Below are 14,979 nucleotides of genomic sequence, written 5' to 3'. Positions count from 1 at the left end.
ACACAGGTCTGATGTACATGTGCTGGTGTGAAAGGGCCAAAGTCAAGGGGCAGAGCCAACAGGGCCCCAGAAGAAGAACGCAGGCTGGGCTTGGACCTTTTCTGAGTTATCATTTACAGATATGGAAATGAGCTAGCCACCTCACAAGAAGATTCTAAGCCGAGGTAGCCTGTGCAGAACACAGTATCTGATCCATGTTGAACACTTGATACAGATCAGCTTTTGCCTGTGTTGTTCGTGTGTGTGTGTGTGTGTGTGTGTGTGTGTGTGTGTGTGTGTGTGTATGTGTGTGTGGTGTAGGCCAGAGGTCAACATTAGATGTCTTCTTCAATCACTTTCAATTCTATTTTTAAAAAAATATGTTTGTGCTTCTGTGTGTGGGATTGTGCATGTGGCTGTGCGTGTGGACTGTGCTGTGCCTTAGGAGATAAGGAGACGAGATCGGAACCCCTGGGGCTGGAGTTGCAGGCGGCTGTCAGCAGGCCATGCTGGATTCTGGGAACTGAAAACCAGTGTTCAGCAGGAGCAGAGCGTACTCTTAACCACTGAGCTGTCTCTCCAGCCCAAGCATCCGTATTTGAATGGCCATCTAACATTTGTTGAGCAGCTAGGATCACGCTGGGGGTCTGTAACTATGACAACACTCTGTGTGTGTGTGTGTGTGTGTGTGTGTGTGTGTGTGTGTGTGTGTGTGTGTGTTTCTGGAGACAAGGTAGCTCAGGCTGATCCACAGCAACCCTCCTTACTCAGCTTCCCAGGATCTGGGATGCTAGGCACAGACCATCTCGCCACTTCTCCATGTGTGCCTGTACATCACTAGAAGACACCAGATCCCAGTATAGATGGCTGTGAACCACCGTGTGGTTGCTGGGAACTGAACTCAGGACCCTTTGGAAAAGCAGACAGCGCTCTTAACCGCTGAGCCATCTCTCCAGCCCCCGTGCCACTTCTCTATTGCATCATTTTATCTTACGTGTGACCCCTAATGTGGGAAGGAAAGAGGGGGGATGAGACTTAACACGAGAAGCAGAGGTGTCAAGAATGGAGGGAGAAGATGAGAGACAGACAGAGATAGAGAGATAGAGAGAGATCTAGAATGGGGAGGGAGGAAGTGTGGTACCTCTCAACACTAGTGTCGAGGTCAGAGATGTAGAAGACCTTTGGAGTCTCAGTTTCTTTCCCACACCAGGTTACCTACCTCAGTTGCAAAGAATCCTTTGGGCCGGTGCTTGCCCAGGGACGCAAGGCCACCGGGCCCAGGACTGTCACTTGCACTGATGGTCTGCTGAGCAGCAGCCAAGATCTCATCCAGTTTGTCTGCGGGGAAGTGGAGACAGTCAAAGAGAGACAGTGAAAGTGAAATTTGCCTGGCCCCACTGCAGAGACCCAGCTGCCGTGGCGTAAGATGCAGCGCTCAGCTGGGCCCATTTCCACGTCTGTTTGGAGACACCACCCAACCCAGCAGGCAGGGCCCAGTGATGACGCAGCACAGGAGAGCAGGCAGCATGAAGTAAGCGTGGTGGCCCGGCCCTGAGTGCTGAGCTCACGGGTGTCTGAAGGGCACACAGGAGGGAAGGCATGCAGCATCCCCGGGTATTGTAGGGTGGGGGCACGGAGGCATCAGGAGCCACGCTGGGACATCTTACTGAGTGCCATCTGGTACACAGTCCGCTTTTTCTCCATGCTGGGCACTGGTGCAGGCTGTTGCTCGTATTCTGTGGGCAAAGGAGAGGGATGAGGCTCAAGGGTGCCCCTGCAGAGGGCATGGCCAGCAGGTGTGGGCCAGCAGGCATGGCCAGCCAGCGCAAGGTGGGGACAGTGAAGGGCCAGGGTCAAGGGAAGGGTAAATCCGCCGCCGCCGCTGGGGTTGGGAGACTGGGACCCTCCCACCAGACCTGAGCCCACTCACCAATTTTCTTCTTCCAGGGGGAGACTAGCCCAGGGGTAGACAGCAGAGGAGCCAAGAGTTAGGACATCAAGGGGAGGTGAGGGACCCCCTCTTTGGAATACCCACCCCCCCTTAGGAACCAGGGTGTGAAATAGTCAGTCACCTGCCCAATTGGCCCCAGGTCAGGGGAAATGAGACCCACCCCAGGTCATGAGAGTGCCTGCAAGGAGCAGCTAACCTTCCTCCGCTGGTTGAGGGAGCCAGTAGAAGGAGGGGGAGGGGACAAAAGGAAAGTGGCCCACGGCGAGGGGGACACATACAGACCCCCAGAGACCCAGGACAGAGAAACAGATACAAGAGGGCAGAGAGGGAGACTCTCAAAAACTTCCCAGTGACACACAGGCAGGCCACAGAATCTGGCTGGCCCAAGGACATGGGGGAGGGGCGGGACAGGAGGAGTACAAGGACCCCTCGTGACTAACAACACTGACAAAGTCAAGGGTGGTCCAGCCCCTTGCCCCTGGCCGCCCCTAGCCCTCAGCCCTGGCAGCCCCGCAGGCTCACCCATTTCCTCCAGCTCTGAGGTCATAGACTTGGAACGCAGGGAGATGGCTGGGGGCGGGAGCCGCTTAGCCTGCTGGGATGCTGGAAAGTGGGGGTGGGTGGGGGGTGTCAGTGTTGCCGGGAGAAGACCCTTGACACCCACTCCTTTCACTGTGCTTCCAGAACTCTGAGAACAGCACCCCAGCACGCTGAGCCCTCTCTGCCTCAGTTTCTCCCCAGAAAGGCTATGAGTAGGCAGGCCTTGAGGGGAAAGGAGGGCCTGTGGGGGTTTGAGGAATGACCCTAGGAGTCTCCGTTTGGTGGCAGTGGGGTACTCAGGCCTGGCTCCACAGGTGACTTGAGAAGCCCCATTATCTTAAGACAAAGTCTCCTGTGTAGCCGAGGCTAGCTCAAACTCACTAAGTAGACCAGGATGACTTTGGACTTCTGATTCTCCTGCCTCCACTCCCCGAGTGCTATGATTGCAGGTGTCACCGCAATGTCCCTTCTAAGATCAGGGAATGGGAGCCAGGGCTCCATGTGTGCTAGGCCAGCGTTCTACCAGCGGACCTGGGGCCATAGCTGTGAAGAAGTACCTTTCTTGTGGACGGCCTCGTCCATGTCTGGGTGTCTGGTCACCATCACCACCTTGACCATCAGTGTGTTGCCTCCCTGGCGGATCATGTTGACCACCTGACGGTGGCCAACCTTCACTACATTCTGCCCGTTCACCTGTGTCACGAGGAAGGAGATACAAGACTTTGAGGGTGACCGCCCACCCCACCCCTCTCTCATCCTTATAATCGTTCCGTGGCTCCCTGGAACTCCCACATCCCCAGGACTGGGCTGACCTGCACACCCTACGTCACCTCTACACCCTTCCTGTCCTTGTATTTCATATGTTGAGGGACAATTCTGTGATTTTTTTTTTTAAGGTATGGTTACACTCTGTAGCCCAGGCTGGCCTGGAACTCACTAGGTAACCCTGGCTGGTCTTGAACTAGCGGCGGTGGCAGTTTTCCTGGAATGACAGGTGTGAGCTGCCACACTCAGTACGAGCATCTTTCAAGGATCTAGGAAGAGTTGTTGTACAAGTATAGATGATTCCACTGACTCGAATGGGGCGAACGGGTGACCAGAAGTGGCACGCAGCCTGTGGACTTAGGGATCGTCACCAGGGTCGTCCACCCCCCCCCCGAAGGACAGTGTGGCTGGGGCTCACCTCGATGAGGAAGTCTCCCATCCGTAGTCCAGCCCGCCATGCCACGCCACCCTCGTCCACAGACTCGAGGTACTGCAGCGCCGGGAAGGCCGGGGTGGGGGTGAATTCCTCGATGGGGGTCTGCGCTGCAGACGGGGAGGAGCCGGCGGGGTCGGAGGGGAGGGGGTGGAGAGGCCGAGCAGGGGATGGGGCTCAGACCCAAGTCACAGAGGACTGGGTGGAGCTGAGGGACCAGCACCCCAGGGAGGGGCAGTGTGTGTGTGTGTGTGTGTGTGTGTGTGTGTGTGTGTGTGTGTAGGGTCCCTTCTCTTTTTCCATCCTCCCTATCCATACCCCTGGTTCTTGGGTGAGAGGACCCCCCATCCCCTCCCTGGCCAGCACTCACCCTTGGCCCCCCGGAGCACGAACCCGAACCCCTCACTGTCCTTCTTCTGCAGCAGGACCGTCTTCTCCTTGATGATGTAATCACTGGCAGAAGGCAGGCAGGGAGGGGGGGGGAGGAGGGGGACGGAGAAGGGCTCATGAGGCACAGGGCTGGTGCTCCACCCCATCACTGGGGGTGCCCCAGCCCCTGCTTGGAGACCCATTCACTGCAGCTCCTGCAGTTCCCCCACCCCATCCAGTCAGTACTTATGCTCAAGACACCCCCTCAAAACCCGGGGTGCTCTTGTTTCCACCCACACTTTCCTCATTCATCCTCCTGTGAAGTCATCCACCCATCCATTCAGCAGAGCTGTTACTGAGCCCACGGTGCACCAGACACCCAGTGGAGCGGGCAGAGGAGGCCTCTGAATTGCCACAGCCCTGCCTGGGTCCTGCTGGCTGCTTCCTGTCTGTGACCTTGAACCTGTGACTTTGATCTTTCCTACTGCAGTTTCCAAGTCTGTCGTGGGCCCTGACTGAGGAGCCTGCTGGGGGTGGGGGTGGGGGATTCCGAAGTGGCACTTATACACACAGAGTTTAGCACAGAAGCCCACACCATGTCCCGAGGCCAAACTGCTAAGTCAGGAGAGTGAATGTGCTAATGCGTCTCATCTCTCTTACTACAGGAAGACTCCAGAGGATCAAAGCCAACCCAAACAGTGTTCACGTTGCCCTGTCCAATATGGTGGCTGCTAACTGCACATGACCAACATTAATTAAAGTTAAATTTAAAGTGGCGGCTCCTCAGCTATGATGGCTACACGATGTTCCTGACAACAGTGCTGACACAGAAGTTCCAGTGGACAGTGCTGACTGCTGCATCCCTTGATAAGTCTCCAGTGTGTCGCACACAGGCTGTCAGTACACTCTCGACACACAGCATGTGCCGGTCCTAATGATACAAGCCTGTCACCCCAGCTACTGGACAGGGTTGCTGAGGAAGGAGGGCCAAAAGTTCGAGGCCAGCCTGAGCAACTTAGTAAGGCTCTGTCTCAAGATAAACTGTGAAAAGAAAGCTAGGCAGCAGCCAAGCTCTTGCCAAGAATCTCCAGTGAGGGGCTGGGGCGTGACTCGGTGCTGGAGCACCTGCCTAGCGTGCACCAAGGCCCTGGGTTCCATTTACAGCACTGGAAGAAATTAAGCACTAATCCCTCTGGCTAATATGGTGTCAGTTCTAATGCCATATACCTCACCGGCACATCCCAGTAGGGTGGAGGCACAGAGGAAGCCGACAAAACGCCAATCACAGCACTTGTTTCTGTGCATGCTCAGGCTGGTGGAGCACAGCCTCAGATCCTGGATCACTGCTCTGCCCCCCTCAGCAAGCCACAGCCATTCCCTGGTTCATCCCAATACGGACAGGGACACTTCAACTGCTCTACCTCAAGCCAGTTCCTTTCAGAATACCCTAGAACACTTAGCGACACCAGAACGCACTGCAGTGCCTCTTTGCAGCAGCAGTCTTTGTTAGCATGTAGAACCCAGGGCTGGTGCCATGAACCCTCTCTGTGTTGCAGCAATGCTCGCACACACGCACACACACATCCACACACACATCCCAAATCCTAGTTAGGTCTGTGTGGCTCTAAGCCACTCCAATAATATCCATGCAGGCTCCCCCAATTACCCACCCCCATATATTCAGCAAACAGCCCTCCACAAGTACTCCAGTGTATTTTAGTGACACCTCCACACATCCCAATATGCCCTGATCCCGACTCCCCCTCACTTTGATATCAGTGTATTCCCATCACACGCCCTCTGAGTACCTCCCAGCACACGGGGATAACACCTAATTGTGTGCCTACTGTAGTCTATCTAGTGGCCCCTCCCCCTCCCAGCGTCAGTGCCTCTATAAGCTTCCATGACCCCTCCCCACAGCTTCCACAGTAGAACCCATGTGCCCGTACAGCAGTGAGTGCTCAGCACATGCCCTGGTAGTGCCCCTCTCCTTGTCGTATTTAACGGGCATCACATCACGCTCACCCACAGACGCACAGCCCCACCCACTGCACTTATCCAGAGGGCAATGAATCTGTCCCCAGGTTTCCACCTCCTCTCCACAGCCCCCTCCCATTTCCCCCCTTGCAGTCTTTACAGTTGCCTGGAGCAGGTGCTAGGAGAAGACTGAAAGGCTTAAGAAGGCGGGGTGGGTGTGTGAGGGGTCAGAGGATGGGAGAAAAGGGTTCTGTGGAGGCTGGAAGGAAGGATGAGGGGGAAGACAGATGGACAGTCTGTGAGAATGTCCAGAGGTCAAGGCAGCTTGGCTCCAACTGTGGATTCCTCTGGTGGCTTCATCCTGACACGCTGTGACACTTCTTTTAAGCCTTTCTGTCCTCACTACGCTGACACCCTCTCCACAATCCCATGAGCCTCTTTCCCAAGAGGCAACAGTGCCCTTCAGGCTCCCTCTTTACACCTCACCAAGGCCTGGAGTCACCTTCAGTCATTCACGCATGTCTGTCACCCTCACCTTTCCCCATGCACTAAAATCAATCCCCCCCATCTCTGCGCCCCAAATCTCTGTATAAGCTTTCTCCCAAGTGCCCTGTGTCTCTTGTTCATATGCCAAGGCCAAGTGCTTACTCCTGGCCTGGCAATATCAGAAAGCCCACTGGATTATCCCCTCACGGCCAGTCTAGAAAGAGGACATAAACACCATTTATTCCCACTTCATAGGTGAGTAAGTAAGGCACAGAAAGGTCAAGAAACTCTGCAGAGGCACAATAACATTTTATGTTTGTTTGTTTGTTTTCCAGACAGGGTCTCACTATGCTGTCCTGGAATTCACTGTAGACCAGGCTGGCCTCAAACTCACAGAGATCCATATGCCTGCCTCTGCCTCCCGAGTGCTAGGATTCAAGGTGTGCACCATTCTCCCCAGCTGATAAATAACATTCTTTAATATCCAAGAAAATACAATTCCCTCCATGTCACATCATCTGACTAGCTCAGACACAGGCATTGGGGGAAGAAAGAGTTCGGCAGCAGGAGACTCCTGTGCTGGCTAGTCTTACTAGAATTATCTGAAAAGAGGAAACCTGGCATGCTCTTCATTAGTTGTTGATGGGGGAGGGCCCAGCCCATTGTGGGTGCTAACATCCTGGTTCTACAAGAAAGCAGGCTGAGCATCAGTAGGCAGCACCCTCCATGGCCTCTGCATCAGCTCCTACCTCCAGAGTCTTCCGTTTGACTTCCTGTCCTGACTCCCTTCTATGACGAACAGTGCTGTGAAGGTGTACACTGAATAAACCCTTTCTGCCCCAACTTGCTTTTTGGTCATGGTGTTTTGTGGCAGCAATAGGAACCCTAACTGAGAAAGCTCCCAAACTGTCCCTCCAACTTTTGGGGTTTATTCTAACTTCTGTAAGTCACACACACACACACACACACACACACACACACACACACACACACACATCGAGAACCATGCAATGACAACTACTGTTTGGCTCATTTAACATTTAAGTCATCACAACACTCCTGTATGGGGTTTCCTGTGAGTGTTCCCATCTCGAATGCTAGGCAAACTGAGGCAAAGAGCCTGCTCAAGATATTACACCAGCTAGAATTGTCAAGACCATAAGCTGGGTTTCCTGAAAGCCAGAGACCTCAGTTGCACCCCCATTACAAGAGGATCTCCCCCCATTGGTCCCCAAAATGCTATCAAAGTGCCTATTTCCACAACTCACACTTTGTATGCTCCCTGCCAGATGTGGCACTCCCATCCCCGCCTCTCACCTCCTGCAGTGGACTCCATCCTTCCTCCCTGGGAGCCTCCTTCCTCTCTGCATCTCACTCCACACAGTCCTCTATCCCCAGGTCTCCCCCAAACTCTCCCATCCGTCATCCAGTCTGAGGGTGCTCTTAGAATGGACCAGGACACCAACCACCCTTGCTCGTTCCTTCTTTAGTGCCCTCTTCCTGTTTGTCACTTCCTCACCCCTGCCTGCCCCCTTCTCAGAAATTCCTGGGCCTCAGCCCTCCACACTCTCTTGCCTCCCATACAGGAAAACTCATAGTGCCCCCCAATAGCACCCACGTTCCTTTCACACTGCCTGCCCACCATGGAAAGCTTTCTTCTTTGGATATCTGAAGCCTGCCCTGCAGACCACGCTGGTTTTCCTAGCAGCCTCTTTTTTATTACATCCCGTGCATACTCTAGGCTCTCGCGCCAGCAGTCCCCGCCCCCAAATCTTCTTCCTACAGCCTGCTTTCCATCCTCACCCCAGCACCTTTCTTGGCACTTAGCACCCCAAATGCCAGCACCCAATCCCTCTCCGGCATCCACACATCCCATTTCCCCTTTATCCAGTAACCCCTTGCACCACCAGCCCCGCGCCCTCTGAACCCCACACACAGCACCACCGTATGTGGTGCGGACTACCTGCCCATGAGGAGCTGGCACCACGTCCTTCCCCAGGCCATCCCTCCGTGTCCCAGAGAAGGTCTCCGGGGCTTGCTGGTTCCCTCATGGAGGCTGCGGCGCGACCGCTCCCCACCCCCACCCCAGGTCCCTCTTGCCCACTCAGGATGCCACAGCCTGGAGCCGGCTGCCATCCACAGTACGTCCCCCTGTCCTCAGTTCCCTCCCTGTGTTCCCATCTGACGGGCCTCTCCGCGGCCAGCACAGGGCCCCCGCATGCAAGGAAGCCAGCCCCTGTCCCCATGCTGAGAACAGCTCACAGGCAGGTGCCAGAGCCCCATGCAGAAGCTTGGCAAGGTTCAGCCCACGTGCCCCCATCCCCGCAGAGGACCTCGGGGTCCAGGATTGATTCTCCCCATGCACAGATTCCTGGGGGCACGGAGCAGGGCAGTCGGGGACAGAACACAACAGCGAACGGGGGTGGGGGGGGGTGAGGTGGTGGTGCGGGGAAGAGGGAGCCGACCAGGCCTAGGAGGCTGGGTGTTGGGAAACACAGCCGCAGTCTCTGGGACAGATGCACTCTATCACACACGTGTGCGCGCACGCACACAGACACACACAGGCGCACATACGCGCACAGTCCCCAGACAGCCTCGCTATGGCTCCAAGTCACACAGAGACAGACACCCCCACGCAGGGACACACAGATGGACATAGGTGGGGGGTGGGCTGGGAGCCCACAGCCTCCCCATCTCTGTCTGCGCCTCACACACGCTGGCGGTCACACGCATACACATCATTGACACACGCACAGCCGCACAGTGACACGCAGCGGAAAAAAGAGGAGGGGAGGGAAGGCCGGGGGCGGGATGCCTGTGTGATGGAGGTGTGTGTGTGGGGGGATAGACTGTGAATGGGAGACAGGGGTATGAATGGGGGGACTTGCTGACTCTAGGAAGAGGGGCGGGGATGCGGAAGATTGGAAAGATAAGGGGCCTGGGGGTATTTCTGTGTGCGTGCGGACCCTGGGGAAGTACTCCTTAGAGTAGGGGAGTTAGGGTACCAGAAAGGGTAAGAATGGGTTGCTGGGTCTAGCTGTAGTGCGGTCCTTTCGTGGGGGCTCGAAGAGGGGCAAAAAGTCTTGGTGGAGAGCAGAGGAGGCCCTGGAGCAGTATCTGAGGCACAGGAAGGACGGGGGTGGAAAAGAGCCGGGTGCTGAACTGCTGAGAGAGGGTCTGGAAGGGCTCAGGCCTAGGGAAGAGAGGCTACGAGGAGACCTGCCAGGTCTGGGGGGCCCTGAACTCACGGAGGGTCGTGCTGGGGACGAGCGGGCAGTGCGCCGTTACCTGTAAATGTACCAGACGCTGCGCCGCCGGGGCCCCAGCGCGGGCCAGCTGGAGGATAGCGCAGGGGGCGGCTGGGGCAGGGCGCCCCCGCCAGGGCCACCCCCGACCGCAGACAAAGCCATCGCCACCGCGGCCCCGGCCCCGGCCCGGGTCCCGATCCGGGCCGCCCCCGCCACCACCGCGGCCGCCGTCGCCGCCGCCGCGTCCCCGCTCGGCTGAACCCCCGTGTCCGGGCCCCCAGGCCCCGCCTCATGCTGACCCGCGCCGGGAGGGGGGAGGGGCCGGGGGAGGGGGCGCGCACCCCCCCTCGGGAGGGCGGGCAGCCCCGGGGGGCTCACATGCCGCGGGGGCCGCGCGGGGGACAGCGCACGGCTGAGGCTCCAGCACCGCGGACAGCTCCAAAGGCGGCAGCGGCCCGGCGTTAACCCCTTGGCGTCCTGCGCCGGGCAGTCGGGCGGAGGGGGGGGAGCGGGGGAGGGTAACGCGGGGGCCCCTTTGGCGGGAGGAGGGGGAGGGGCAAGGCTTGGGGGGGAGGGAGCCACTTCCGGTCTGTCCCCCCCACCACCAATACCCTCCCCTATCCAGAGTCCTCTCCGCGCAGGTGCAGAGAGAGCGCGAGCCAGAGAGCGGGAGCGCGAGGAGAAGGACGCAGCGCCACACATCATATAAGACGGCTCGCCACCGCGTGCGGGGACGCGCAAACAGACAGAACCACACTTTCAGGGCAAGGGACACCCAAGGGTGAGAGAGTCCTACCTCTCCCAAGAGAGGGCAAACAGACGACCCTCAGCACAGACAAGACACACAGCTCATCCCCAGCATAGTAAGGAAAGTGGGGGTGTGGGGATGGGTGGGGGAAAGCCGAGACACTCAGCTGGGACCCAGAACACTGAAACAGAGTAGTGAGGAGGACACACACATATCACAACTCACCAGAGAGTCGTGGACCCCTCCACCCCCAACCACATCCCCTGGGCAGGAGAGAGGATGGCACACACCATGGGGTAGGTACACAAGCAAGCATGGCCCAGCTCCGGCTGAGATGCTAGGGACCAACAATGGGATGCAAGGTGTGAGTACACAAGCCAGGCCACCTCAGGCTGGGTCAGGCAGAGCAGAGGGAAGGCGCGAGGGAAGGGGCGCTTGGAACTACCTCAGCCTCAGGAGAGGTGGAAAAAGGACAGAAAATAGCAAGGCTCCGAGACAGGATAGCAATAAAGAAAGGAGGATGGAGGCAGGGGTTGAAAGAGACCTTTCCCCACTCAGTCTTTGGAGTAAGTAACACCTCCCTAAGACAGGGCCCAGGAGAGACACACTACCCTCTGAGAGAATCTGACTTGGTTGGGGTAGGGTGAGCCTCCATACTCACTCAGGGCCTAGAGCCAGAGACTACCAGGTGGACAGGCACAAGACAATTCATCTCACACCCTGGGGCACAGGGTGGCTAGCACCCCAGCTCCACCCTGTCCCTACCCTCTCCTCCCCGAACCCAGACCTTCCCCTGCCCCCCCCCCCCCCCGCACTGGCCAGAACACAGACACAGGTTTGGACACATTTAATGGAAGAGTACTGTGAACAGGGAGATCCTTCCCTGGATTGCGGTGGGATGGGGTGGCAGAGGAGGGTTTCATCTCTCAGACCTCGCATTATGATATTCCCTCTCCACAGCACAGCCCCGTGGCCTTGGACTCACCCCCCTCCTCTGCCCTTCCCTCCCTCAGCATTCCAGGTTCTAAGTTGCAGACCAATCAGAAAAGAAGACACACGCACACTGGGCCACCAAAGTACGCACAGTGACAAGGGGTGTGTGGAGAGATCGGTCACCTGTTCACGCGTGAGCAGACACACAACACCTCTGGCAGTGCTTGCCCACGGTCAGAGATGCGCACACGTTGCAAAGCCAGCCACACAGTCGACACCGACACAAACGCACCCATGCGCACTGAGGACGGCAGCACACAGCCTTGGTTAAGACGTATCTACAGTGATATCGGATTAAGGGCTTTCTGCCCCTACATGCACGCGGATGCGCCATGCACACTGGCAGAGACAGATGCATCCACACGCTGGGACCCCCTCAACTCTAGTCATGCACACATACACATTCTCAGCCCCCCCATACACAAGCACCCCATCCTGGCCCAATGCCCACCCTACCCCGCCCCTCTCACCTCCCTGAGTCAATCCCATCGATCAGACTTCAGAAGCAAGTCAGCCAGCAGCCAAGGAGGGGACAGGTGTCAGTGTTCCCTCCTCTCTGTCCCCACCCCTGGGGTCCCACTGGTGCCACCCCCCTCACACACAGGGGTATGACACACAGGATGTACATATGCTCACAGTGTGGGACTGCACACAGACAGGAAACAGGAAGGAGACCAGGGCTGCTAACTGGCCCACACACAAGAACCCAGGGCCCCCCAACCCCACCCCAGACCATATTTTGGGTATCCTCAAACTAGATGGTCTCAGTAGCTGCCAGGGGCAGATTTGAGAGTGGACTGTTACATTAACAGAATTCTGCCTTCTCCCAACTTTCAAATTGTCCAAGACAACAAAGAAGACTTAAAGTGTGTGGTGTGAAGGGCGCTGGGGGGTGGGGCACCTGAGGGTGTGAGGACATTTACCTTGGGGCATCGAAACTGTCGTAGGAGCCCACTGTGTAATGCCTGAAGAGTCTCTTTGCCTTGTCACTTCGGCTTTCTGCAGGGACACAAAGGCATGGTCCCTCACTTTGTAAACAGCAAGCTCAGGCTTACCCATGGATGACGTTGGCACCCACTCCTATCTGGCGGAGGGGGGACAGGAAAGTTGTCCAGTGTCATGGAGAAAGTTCCTTGTTACCTTGTCTTCCCTCCTGAGATCGGTTTGCCACCTCTTCTAGGCAGTCAGAGGGAAACCAGCCAACTCGACCTTTGACCTGGCCTTCCCAGAAGCCTCCTTCCCCGATGCTGAGCACTGGATAGACAGTGGGGACAGGGAACAGGGAAATGTTTTGAGCCTCTCTCTCTTTCTCTCCCCTCCCCACCACCTCCTCCATTTTTTTTTTCTTCCTTCTCCCCTGACCCACTATATTTTTGAGATAAGGTCTCATGTATTCTAGGTCGGCCTCAAACTCACGGTATAGCTGATTACGACCTTGAACTTCCAATCCACCTGGCTTCCCCTCCTCAGTGCTGGGATGATAGGTCTAACATAATCCAGTTTATGTGTCACCGGGGATTGAACCCAGGGCTTTGTGCATGCTAGCTAAGCCCTCTAACAACTGAACTCCAGGCCTGTCTTGAGGTTTCTAATCTTCTCTTTTGCTCCCAGCACTTGGTGCACATTGTCCTGTGTTCCCAATACTCAAGGATGTCCTTAAGACACATTTGAGGTATGGGGGCTGGAGGTATGGCTCAGCAGTTAAGAGCATTGCCTGCTCTTCCACAGGACCTGGGTTTGATTCCCAGAAACCACATAGGAGCACCTCACCATCATCTGTAACTCCAGTTTTAGGAGCTCATAAAGTGGTGCACAGACATACACACACAGGCAAAGAGTTCAGACACATAATATAAAAAGATTAAAAAAAAAAAAAAAAGAAATATCTGGTGCAGGATTTGTGTGAGTTCAAGGCTAGCCTGGGTTATATCACAAGACCTTATCAAAAACCAGAACAAAAATATAGGGGTACGGGGTGGTGAGATGACTCAGTGGGTAAGAACACTTACTGTGCAACCCTAAGGACCAGAGTTTGGATGCCAGCAGCTATGTTAAAACAAAAACTGGGTGTGGCCATACACAGACCTTTAACACTGAGGTTAGGAAACAGGATGATTGCTGGGGCTTGCTGACCACTAGCCTAGCTCCAAGTCTCCTGAGAGACCCTGTCTTAAGGGAGTAAGGTGGAGAGTGGTACAGCAGGACACCCAGAGCCTTCCTCTGGCCTCTGCACATGTGCACCTGGTGGTACACACCTATACCCCCAACAGTGGAAGCAGATGGAGGCGGATTTTAACGTTATGCTCAGTACCTAGAGAGTTCAAAGCCAGCCTGGGCTACAAGAGACCCTACCTCAAGACAACAAAACAAAACAAACAAGCAAACAAAAACAGAAGGTCTGAGAAATGGGCAGCCCAATTGGGACTCTTGCATGTGGGCTTTTTGAACCCAAGAGCAGCGCATCAGGTAGATTTGGGGAGCGGACTGAGTTGGTCCTTGTTCCTCCTGGTTACCATCCACAGCCTAGTTCCGTGTCCCCTTAAGCCTCCAAGGCTCCCGTGGCTCAGATGGCTGCTCTGGTGACAGCTGTGCCCACCTTTACCCCTGCTGCTCCCTGAAGTCTCTGCCCAGCGCCTCTCTCCCTCTCTGCCTCTCTTGCCTCCTCCCTCCCTCCCACCCACAGCTGTAGGCAGACCTGTCCTGCCACTCATCACCAGCCTGTCTCTTGTCTGGCGTTGAAGCAGAGACAGATGGCCAGGACACTTGGGCCCTCACCCCAGGCCAGAACTCTGAAAGGAGATACTTTTACTACCCCCATGTTAGTATAAAGACAACTGAAGCTCAGAGAGTTAGTGTCACTTGCCACCTACTGCCCCAGGTCACAAGGCTGACTAGTCACTGGTAGGGCCGGGCTTGAACACAAGCCTATGTGGTTCCAGGGATAAAGCTCTGAGTAGATAGTGTGTGCCTTAGTTCCCACCCAAAGACCTCTATTCCGTTGCTAATAGCAACAGACACATTCTTCTCTCCATTTCTAGTGTTTTCCCCAGCCCTGTACTTGGTCCTTCACCCATTTTTCCCTCCTCACCCAGTCCTGAACTCTTTCTCTGTAAAAAAGAAAAAAGCTGAAGGCAAGCTGGGGCTGGTAGTACAGCCTACCATCCCAGCTACTCAGGAGGCTGAGGCGGGAGGATTGAAAATTTAAGATGTGCCTGGACTGCAAAATAAGTTCAAAGTCAACCTGTACGTCTTGGTGATAGCCTGTCTCAGAATGAAAAAGTGAAAGAAAGGCTGGGAGTGTGGCTCAAAGGTAGAGCCCCTGCCTAGAATTCCACAGTGAGGTGCTGGGGGCATGGCTCAGTGGTAGAGAGTTCCCCAGCGAGAGGCTGGAGTGCTTGGCTTAATGGTGGGACGTGCGCCTCCTGGATTCAATTCCAAGTACTGCAAAAAAGAAGTCGAAGGGCTGGGAATATGGTTTAGTAGATTAAAA

At 55.8% G+C, this 14,979-nt stretch overlaps 1 protein-coding gene across 5 annotated transcripts in view; it reads right to left on the bottom strand.

Annotated features, from left to right (window-relative positions):
* The window catches only part of SHANK1 (SH3 and multiple ankyrin repeat domains 1), a 51,545-nt gene that overhangs the window by 14,997 nt on the left and 21,569 nt on the right, over positions 1-14,979 (bottom strand). For 2 of the 5 annotated variants that reach the window (XM_084772135.1, XM_084772139.1), the window contains 10 exons: positions 12,630-12,743; positions 12,413-12,488; positions 11,960-11,986; positions 4,039-4,121; positions 3,654-3,778; positions 3,028-3,163; positions 2,453-2,533; positions 1,910-1,933; positions 1,647-1,715; positions 1,199-1,317 (listed from right to left, as the gene is read on the bottom strand). In XM_084772135.1, the coding sequence (XP_084628261.1) occupies positions 1,199-1,317; positions 1,647-1,715; positions 1,910-1,933; positions 2,453-2,533; positions 3,028-3,163; positions 3,654-3,778; positions 4,039-4,121; positions 11,960-11,986; positions 12,413-12,488; positions 12,630-12,743 (854 nt within the window). The remainder of the gene's footprint in view (positions 1-1,198; positions 1,318-1,646; positions 1,716-1,909; positions 1,934-2,452; positions 2,534-3,027; positions 3,164-3,653; positions 3,779-4,038; positions 4,122-11,959; positions 11,987-12,412; positions 12,489-12,629; positions 12,744-14,979) is intronic. The other 3 variants (XM_084772136.1, XM_084772137.1, XM_084772138.1) reach the window with 3 other exon arrangements.

Source organism: Acomys minous (assembly GCF_964271855.1).
Source record: "Acomys minous genome assembly, chromosome: 2".
Lineage (NCBI taxonomy): Eukaryota > Metazoa > Chordata > Mammalia > Rodentia > Muridae > Acomys > Acomys minous.
Note: the sequence above shows the minus strand (reverse complement) of the source record. Positions and strands in the feature narration are given on the sequence as shown.